General features: G+C 31.5%; 2 protein-coding genes across 2 annotated transcripts; both read left to right on the top strand.

Annotated features, from left to right (window-relative positions):
• Positions 1-995: 995 nt before the first annotated feature.
• LOC112510418 lies at positions 996-2,180 on the top strand. The gene has a single exon (XM_025115828.1). It carries the CDS (start codon positions 1,041-1,043, stop codon positions 1,962-1,964), a length of 924 nt encoding a protein of 307 aa, XP_024971596.1. The 5' UTR covers positions 996-1,040; the 3' UTR covers positions 1,965-2,180.
• A 4,915-nt stretch (positions 2,181-7,095) lies between these two features.
• Positions 7,096-7,860, top strand: LOC112510345 (high-affinity nitrate transporter 3.2-like). The gene is made up of 2 exons (XM_025115744.1): positions 7,096-7,281; positions 7,360-7,860. The coding sequence occupies exons 1-2, from the start codon at positions 7,149-7,151 to the stop codon at positions 7,812-7,814; spliced, it is 588 nt and encodes a 195-aa protein (XP_024971512.1). The 5' UTR covers positions 7,096-7,148; the 3' UTR covers positions 7,815-7,860.
• Positions 7,861-9,675: the final 1,815 nt, after the last annotated feature.

Raw genomic sequence — 9,675 nt, 5'->3', positions numbered from 1 at the left:
TATTTAAAATGAGATCTTTATCCTGTATTTGATTGTGTTTATCTGCAGTTAGTTACACGAATTCAGATATGAGATGAAATCGGATAGGGATGAACGGGTTTAAGAGTTTTTAAGAGTTTAAGAGTTTTAAGAGTTTTTAAGAGTTTAAGAGTTTTAAGAGTTTTTAAGAGTTTTAACCAAATGTTTTATAATATAGTATAGATTATAGATATAGATAACCAGTAACACCAAATACGACAAAATCCGAAAGTTTTCATTTCACGAAATAACTTAATTATTTTTATAATTTTTAATTTTTAATTTTTAATTTTTAAAAGTTTGGAATATCTTATAGTTTGGAGTGGATTCTATTCAAGACTACACCTAGCATCCCGCTGTCTAGATTCCGGATGCCAACTCTCGTTTTCTATTAATCTTTTTTATAAAATAAAATAATTTTTAAATGAATAAATAAAACATAAACACCTGGGTTACCCAACTTTTAATTCTTTTTTTTTTAAATTCTTTTTTTTTAATGTTTGACTGGTTTCTTGACCTCATGTGCTCTCCTCCTTGGAATCTGGTGAAAAGTAGATCGCTCCCTCTCTTAACCCCAATATTTGGTTCATTTGTGTCGGTAAATCTCACCCACAACTTACCTTTCTTTTGAGATATAAAAATTCTCTTCTGGTCATGAAGATTCAGGCACGATGACTCCAGATTATCTGCAAAATAGATGATTATCCTGAAATTAATCGATTCACATAACAAATTAGATATCAGAGTTCGAGTGTGTTAAAAGTTGGAATAACTTTTGGAGTGTTTGAGGTCAAAGGCAATGGGTGAGTATAAAATGTAGGAACAGATACGAATTTAGAATTAATTAAAAGGGTTTAATGCACTCACTTTCATTGTCTGACTGCCCATCTACCTGTCAGTTTGAACACTTTCTTCAATTTCCTTCAACAAACATTTTCTGCAACCATCTCCATCTCCATCTCTCATAATAACGATCACGAAATCTCTCTCGTTTTCATCAAATCAACATTAAAATTTTTAAGATGCTGCAAGACCCAATTGGGATTCCAGCTTGTTTCTCAGCCGCCGCCGGTGAAGATCATTCACAAGCTGTTACAAGGTCCGGTCAGACCCTTTTCCGGTCCGTTTACAAGACTAAGATCGGTGGTGACTGCCGTTGCATCACCGTAACTTGGTTTAAACACCTGTTGCTTCATGGTTTATCGGTGTCTTTCGATGGAGCTGAGTCGCCGGAGGCTGACAACACCTGTAAGGTGGAGCTAAAGCCATGGTGCTTCTGGCGAAAGCAAGGGTCCAAAAGGTTCAGCCTCGATGGTAAGGCGCTAGATGTTTTTTGGGACCTCAAAGCTGCCAAATTTCACGGCGAGACTGAGCCGAGCTCCGAGTATTACGTGGCGGTGGTCTGTGATCAAGAAGTGGTGCTTCTGCTCGGTGATTTGAAGAAAGATGCTTACAGAAAAACAGGTTGCAGGCCAGCTTTGATTGATCCCATTTTGTTGTCAAGAAAAGAACATGTTTTTGGTAAGAAAAAGTTCTCCACAAGATTGAAGCTCCATGAAAAAGGACGATTTCATGAGATTTCGATTGAATGTAAGAACAGAGGCGGCGGCGGAGATGGGGTTGATCCGGCGATGGAGATAAGAATAGATGGACATGTGATGATTCATGTGAAGCACCTTCAATGGAAGTTTAGAGGTAACGAAACTATTCATTTCAGCAAAGTCAAGGTTGAAGTTTATTGGGATGTTCATGATTGGCTTTTTAGTCCTGGTTTAAGACATGCACTGTTTATCTTTAAACTCACCGTTCCGGCGACATCTCCGGCGATATCAGCACCGTCTTCACCATTGTCACAGCCGTCAAGGAGCTCTGGTTCAGTTGACGACTTTGATCCAAATGGGTCACATGAGTTTTGCCTTTTTCTATATGCCTGGAAAGTTGAATGACATCATATGTACCAATTCTGGTCAAAATTCAAAGATGATCCAGGTGTATTTACGTACGTCTGAACAGATAAGACTAATTGTTATATATATTAGACGTCATCTTATAATTTCTTATGTAATAGTAATACGAGAATATTTGTGTTCATATAGCTATTTGTACATTTGAAATACAAAAAACCCAAGTACAGTATAATTGTGCCAATGTAGTTGCGTTGTTCTGATGTAATTTCTACCACTGGCCTCTATTGAACGGGTGTTTTGGAGTCTTATATCGACCAAACTTGGACAATTTTCCTTCGATATATATATAGGAATATCTTTTTTCTCTTCCAGAACTTTTTCGAAGAGTAATCTAAGGTGGTTTCACATATTCTCAAAGAAACACATCACATGTGCATCAAAATCACGGAAAACAATACAGAAGTGGGTTGAGACAGTATGTTTGTTCTGTAGTACAATAAGTTTCGATTATAAAATATCAGTATCATATATGATTTGACATAGAGTTTGCTTAAAAATAGAACATAAGCCATAACACATGGCATGTGGGAGTTATTAGGTTATTTCTTTAGAAGAGGAGGGCCAAGGAAAAGGTCACTTCATAAGTGTTTGGTCATCCATGGAAATGGGATGCATCCCACTTCTTTCCTTTGGACCACCAACTTTTGCAAATTGACCTTCAAACTTTTTTTTAACCTGGATATACAACCCATTATATAAGCCGACTAATCCCAAACGACCACCTGTTTTGCAGATAGTCCGAAGTCATCGTATTTGAATTTCCGTGGCCACAAGGGGATCTTATTGGATTTGAACTTGGGACCTCTTGATACTTTTGACCTTTAGAGTCAAGCTCAAACCAATCAGGCATCACCCTTGTGGTTACCTTGAAACCTTATAAAAGGGTAAATATGTCATTAACTTTTTATGGGAGGGTTACTAATTCGCACATCTAAGATACCCCCCTCACATGAATGGACAAGATAAGTTACATTTATTAACTTGTCCAAATTGTCTCATGATAAAAATATACCATTTCTTGAAAAATTTGTCTCAATTATTCATTATTATTTTCCATATCTGTATCTTTCACAAAGAATATTTCTTGTAATGATAAATACGGAATGCAAATGTGTATCATACATAAAGCATCAAAGATGCACTCTGTCATGAACCAGAAGTTTGGATACCGTTACAAGACATCCTTTCCACAAGTACTTCATAATGTTGGTGTCTGTAAAGTGGAATCAAACGGGTCGAAAAGGCTGGCATTTCGAATTTGCATCTATAAATGAAAACCACAAAAGGAAGCAATTAGACTTGCAACTAGGTAGCTATGTAGGTTTTATTTTCTTTTGTAAATATAAATACGAATTTGTATTATTTAAATGAGAATGTGGTCAATTTGAAAGAAGATGAGAAGTTTCAAGATCACATGTAATTACAGGAATAAAATCACATTTGATATAACATATCCAAAAGACGAGCGACTTCGTCAACACGACCAAGGGTTGCAGGATAAGTGACCCGCTCTATGGCCGATCAACTTAACATATTTGTATCACATGTGATTATATGTTGTCAGGGTGTATAAAAAACAGTCAACCTGCGAAACCCCGCCCAACCCAACCCAACCCGCTAACAACCCAATTAAACCCAACTCGCCCACCCGCCAAACCGTTAACCCGCCAATTAGGAGAGTTGAAATTGGGTTGGGCCTAGCTCAACTCGTCCAACCCGACGCTAATATATAATTTTTATAAAATTATATATATATATATATATATGTTTATTATGTATGTGTATATATATATATATATATATATATATATATGTTTATAAGGTATAAACTTTATATAATTTTTATTGATATTATGTTTGTATTTCATTTTAGCTAAAATGTATAAGTTGTCAAAAGAGATTCACGATAAAAAAAAATGATGACAAATAATCTAATTAATAAGAGAAAATTATTGAAATTTTTTTTGCAGCAACAACAAATTGATATGTCGGAGAATATGAATGATATTAATAGATATTTGGTTGAAGAATCTATCAATCTAAATACCCCACCATTTTTATGTTGTACTTTAGTGGAAAGAAAATGTTTAGTTTTAGCATTTTGTTACAACAACATTTGATCTTATAGGATGTCCAAAATGTCTAAGCATCCTAATATGATACTTTATAGAACGAAATAAGAAAAATGTCTTATCTAAAAGAGTTACAATATGTTTATAGGATGATTTTGGACGTCCTAACAAATTATATGACGCTTTTAAAATAAACTGTTATATTAGTTATTTTATACGACATGACTTGAAAAAGTGTTATATGAACATAAATGTCCTATAAATAGATGAGTTTATGGAACACTTCTCAAAATATTTTTATAAAATAACTAATACGACATTTTATTTAAAGATAATTCTAAAACACTTGTTGAAATGTTCAAAATCATCATATAAACATATTGTAATCTTTTTAGATAGGATGCTTTATAGTATAGTCTATGGACTTAAGTTTTATGAATTATTTCATTTGTCAAATTTATGTACCACTAACCCACCAACCCACTCAATCTGTCTCAACCCGCAAGGGTTGGGTTGGGTTGGATTGGGTTATGTTATACTTTTGAATGAGGTGGGTTGAGTTGAGATTTTTCCAAACCGTCATAATTGGATTGAGTTGTAAAAATGTTATAAACTGCCCAACCCAACCCGCATACACCCCTATATGTTGTTACATGTGATTATATATATATAGGGGAAGTTTTACTTTGCAAATCACGTTATTTGTATAAACCATGCATACTTTATTCAACCAATCATAATTTTTTTTTTTGTAATTATGAAATGTTGATTAGTCATTTTTATTGTGAAAGATGTTAATTATAGATATTATCATTTTTATTTTATTAACTTTAAAAAAATACATAAAACAATTTCATTAAAACATAAAAACAACAATATATTTAAATATGTAATTGGTGTTATTTGAAATAATATATCTTTTTAATGTAAAATTTACTAAATAAAAAATTGTCGTTTCTATTGTGGGAAATTTACATAAATAACCATTTCATAAAATTGATTTCACTTTTTAGCCATTTTAAAAAACTTTTTTTTCCTGTATAACCAAAGTTTACAAGGTGATTTATGGGTAAAGTTTTCAATTTAGTAAAGAGAAATTACATTTTACACCCTCATAATTAGTTTTTTAATTTACTTATATCCTTTTTACCTTTTCATTCTTTATTTTACATATTTATTATATCAACACATATAATCGTATATTAACTAAAATACATGAAAAAAATTATATTTCTTTTTTTATAAATTACACCATTATAATCGTCTCACCAATACATTTAAAATGGGTCCAATATTGAATATTTTTTGATTTAATCTTATATTATTAAATATTGTAAATCTTACGAATAATTTCATTCTAGCTTGTGAAAATACGTCATGTTTTCATTTTTGTTTTCATTCTTTGCATTTATAATATGTTTTTGATAGTGTTGCATTTTTTTTGTTTAACTTTGTTTCGTAACTACCATCTTGTCTTCATAAAAACTTCGGATCTTGATCCCCAAGTTACAAAAATCTAGATTCTAAGTTCATTCAGTAGCTTAATGCAATAAGCCTTCCAAAAAGCCTCTGAAACTAGCAAATCCAATACTGTAGCATTGCACGAAGTACAAACAGTTTGTCCACAAGGTCTAATTAGCCTACTATTGGAATAAAACAGGTAAAATCACAACTTTAGATCCATTAAACAATAAAAAATAAAAAATAATATAATAAAAATGACTCAAGATTGGAATAAAAGGAAAATTATATATTGAATGATCAATGCAAACTCGGAGAGCCTTGCGCTGAGGACGAAACAACGAGAATAAACGATGCTTAAATGACACCAGACATAGTCTCCAAACCACTACCCCCAAAAGGCTAAAACACGTAAAAAAAAAAACCAACCTACGTTCCCTGTTTCAAATTTAAATCTGATGAAAATTTTACATAAAAACGAATCGCATTTTATATTAATTCGTACCAATCAAAATCGGACACGATGTAAATGAAATTACTTTCAGGTTTTAATTAATAACATATTATAACAATTTAAAAGTCAACCATGACTTTAAAATGTATTATCAAAATACATTCTAAAAGTCAACCATGCCCTAATTATTTCCATAATTTGTGATAAAAAATAGTCTCATGAAACCTGTCATTTTTATGCATATTCGCCAATTACACATTTATTTTATAAAGATCAAATAATCATATCTTTAAGCGATCTGAAGTTAATTACAACAAAATAGTATGTTAAAACTATAACCGTCTTAATGAAAACGTTTAAATTTATAAAACCAAGTATACGTCGTATATTATTGCATTACACCAAAAACTCCGACAATCATATACTGTTTTTTATTTATTTATAAAATACGTCTTAAAAAGTATAATCTAGAAACATCATTAAAACCAAATTTAGAAAAAATATATAAATTAAAAGTAATTTTATCTATACTATATTATAAAACATTTGACAAAAAACTCTTAAAAACCATTTTTTATGCGTAAAGTATTGTTTATTAATGTATATTACTTAAAACTCAAAATTGCAAGTAGATTGTGTATAAGTACAACTTATTAAAGCTTTATATTTGAATTCGTGTAAGTAACTGCAGATAAACATAATCAAATAAATGATAAACATCTCATTTTAAATATAAAAAATCTAGAATATAATTAGGATAATCATTGAATTTAACAGACTACTTAATTATTATCTTCATAAAATTTATAATATTAAAMCAAAAATAAATTATTTCATTATTAAACTTAAATTAAATTATAATAAAAAAATAAATTAAAGAAAWTACATAAAAAATGATAACTTTTAAATTGTTGATTTAATACTAATTTCGCTCATTTAAAAAAATTTATAATATTTCATTAAAAAATAAAAACATTTTATTTTTTCTCAAAAACTACATAAAATCGTATTATAACATCGATAAAGCCAAAATATAAAACGAAACATTAAAATCTGCGACTAACCTTCTAGTCCATTATAAATATTCCACCGGTTCAACTTCTGAAATCATAATAAGTAGCAGAACAAAGGGATTGGTCTGAGATTGACTTTTTAACTTCAAAAGTCAACCCTTCAATGGAGGTTCATCCTCCTCCTCTTCTTCTTCTTCTTTCTTGCTTTGCCATTGCTTCATATGCTCAACATGAACACCTACTCTCATCCCTTAACCGATCCCTCATTGTTTCGACTACACCTACTCCTGGCCAAGGTTCATAATTTTAATTTGAACGTTGTTTAATTTCTCTTTTGGAAGATAATCTAATGGGGTTTTATAGCCATTTTGCAGTTTTGAAGATAGGGGTAGATCAAGTAACGGTGACATGGTCATACAACCAGACCCTCCCAACTGCAGCGGACTCGAACTACACAAGAGTGCAAGTGAAGCTATGCTACGCACCAGTTAGCCAGAGCGGCCGAGATGACCGCAAAACAGATGACAACCTGCTTAACGACAAGACCTGCCCTTTTGACATCATGGACGGGCCATACCAACGTTCAAACTCCTCCTTTATTTGGACCATTCCTAGAGATATCCCCACGGCTACGTACTTTATAAGGGTGTACGTAACAGATCCTGATGACCATGAGGTGGCGTATGGCCAATCGACGGATCCCCTCAAGACCACCAACTTGTTTCAAATCGAGGGAGTCACCAACGACCAAGTGTTGGCAGCATGGCCCACGTTCAAGATGTCTTTGGGATACTCGTATGCGTGGCTTGGTGTCTTGTTTCTGATGTAGATTGATTGATTGATCATGTTGTATTTGATATTACGTCAATAATGTATATATCGAAACTTTTTGTTTTTTGAGATCTTGATTGAATTGATATTATGCCATCATTTGATTTTGATTGAATTGTTCTAAACAAAAATTGGTTCAAATTTATATTTTGCATGATGAGATATATATGTACACCATGTATCTTATGATTTATGTGCTATATATTACCACAATCACTACACATAAAGTTCAACTAAACAATTGTCACTTCATATCATTTCTAAAACAACCATTTATAATTTTATTAATTTATCTGATAAAAATCGAAAAAAAATGTTTGATAACGGGTTACTAAATGATTATATTTTATAAAAATCAGGAACAAAGAGCTATTTAACCTCTAGAATGTCGTCTTAACAACGCAACGATTAAGAAATGACAATTTATCTTCCCTTTCGAGTTACCTGCTATCACACTTCCTGAGACTGAGAGGTGCATGCTAATACGGTCTAACGTGCACGAGTTAATTCACGGTTGACTATCATGTAGCATTTTTAAAAGCACTAGTGCTCGACGCCGTGCGTTGCACGTTGATCATAACACATATCAAGTGATATATAAAAAATTGTGAACCACATAAATATCCCTATACTTCAAAACTGAAAATACTAAATTTTCATAGTGCATTTGTAACCCTTCCAATATTTCAAGGCATTCGTTCTCGTTTCATATACTTTACTGTTTTTCAGTAATTTCTTTTCTCATTAATATGGATTAAGATTGAAGTCAAATTCAACCACAATTCACGATTTGAAAATATTAAATTCTAATTTGTCGCATCAATATCTTATAGCATTATATATTAAATTAATTAATTTATTTATTTAACTTTTAATATAGATTTTTTTTGTAAAAAGAGGATTAACCAAAAATCATATGTTAGGAGGGTCAGCCAAATAAGTTAAGCACCATGAATTTAGATAATCATTCAAGGGAGTGAGCCCTATGAATTGCCACAGAGACACCTCAATCTTCTTTTATATATCTATCATTCAGTGTCAATCTTTTATCTACCTATCAATATGGGATAGACAAAACTCAATCACAATTCATGATTAAAGAATACTCAATCTTAGGGTATCACATTGATGGTTGTGGTTCTTACTTTTAAATATAGAAAGAATAAATTATATATATAATTAATTTTTAATATCGATTAACCCTTCTTGCAAAAAGAGAGTTGGCCAAAATGAACCAACCCTATGTGTTCGGAGGGTTGGCCAAAATCTCTAACCATAGATGTTAAGAGAATCAACCAAGAGGAACCAACATCATGAGTTGTGACAAAGGCATCTCGACCTCATTTTACATATCCAACATTTTTGTCAATCTTTCAACTCTTAATCAGTGTGGGATATATAAAACTCAATCACAATTCAAGATTGAATAATATTCAATTATTAGGATGTCGCATCAATGGTTCCGCTTCTTACTTTCAAAAACATATTAAAATTATCTCTTCAATTAATATTTAGTATAGATTAATTTTTTCATAAAAATGGGTTGGCCAAAATGAGTCGACCGCATATGTTTAAAAGTTCAGTCAAAATGATCTAATCACGTGAGTTTAGACAATTGCTCGTGAATTTAGAGAATTGCTCGTGAATTTAGACAATTGCTCTAAACATTTAAAGATAAACATGACTTATATATCCAAATGAACCTTTTAATTTTCAAAGGGAATTCATATTTCTCTTATATACTTATTTTTCTCATTGATGTATCAATTTCCAATCAATGTGGATACCCAAAATCCATCCACAATGCGAGAAATGTAAAATATTTGGTTTTAATGATATCACCTTATTATTTTATAGTT

Source organism: Cynara cardunculus (genome assembly GCF_001531365.2).
Source record: "Cynara cardunculus var. scolymus isolate 2C chromosome LG 3, CcrdV1, whole genome shotgun sequence".
Lineage (NCBI taxonomy): Eukaryota > Viridiplantae > Streptophyta > Magnoliopsida > Asterales > Asteraceae > Cynara > Cynara cardunculus.
Note: the sequence above shows the minus strand (reverse complement) of the source record. Positions and strands in the feature narration are given on the sequence as shown.

Excerpts from the sequence above, each read along its gene's own strand:
- LOC112510418 (XM_025115828.1), top strand. The coding sequence starts at position 1,041 with ATGCTGCAAGACCCAATTGGGATTCCAGCTTGTTTCTCAGCCGCCGCC.
- LOC112510345 (XM_025115744.1), top strand. The coding sequence starts at position 7,149 with ATGGAGGTTCATCCTCCTCCTCTTCTTCTTCTTCTTTCTTGCTTTGCC. Across the intron at positions 7,282-7,359 it reads TACACCTACTCCTGGCCAAG|TTTTGAAGATAGGGGTAGAT; the intron begins GTTCATAATTTT and ends GCCATTTTGCAG.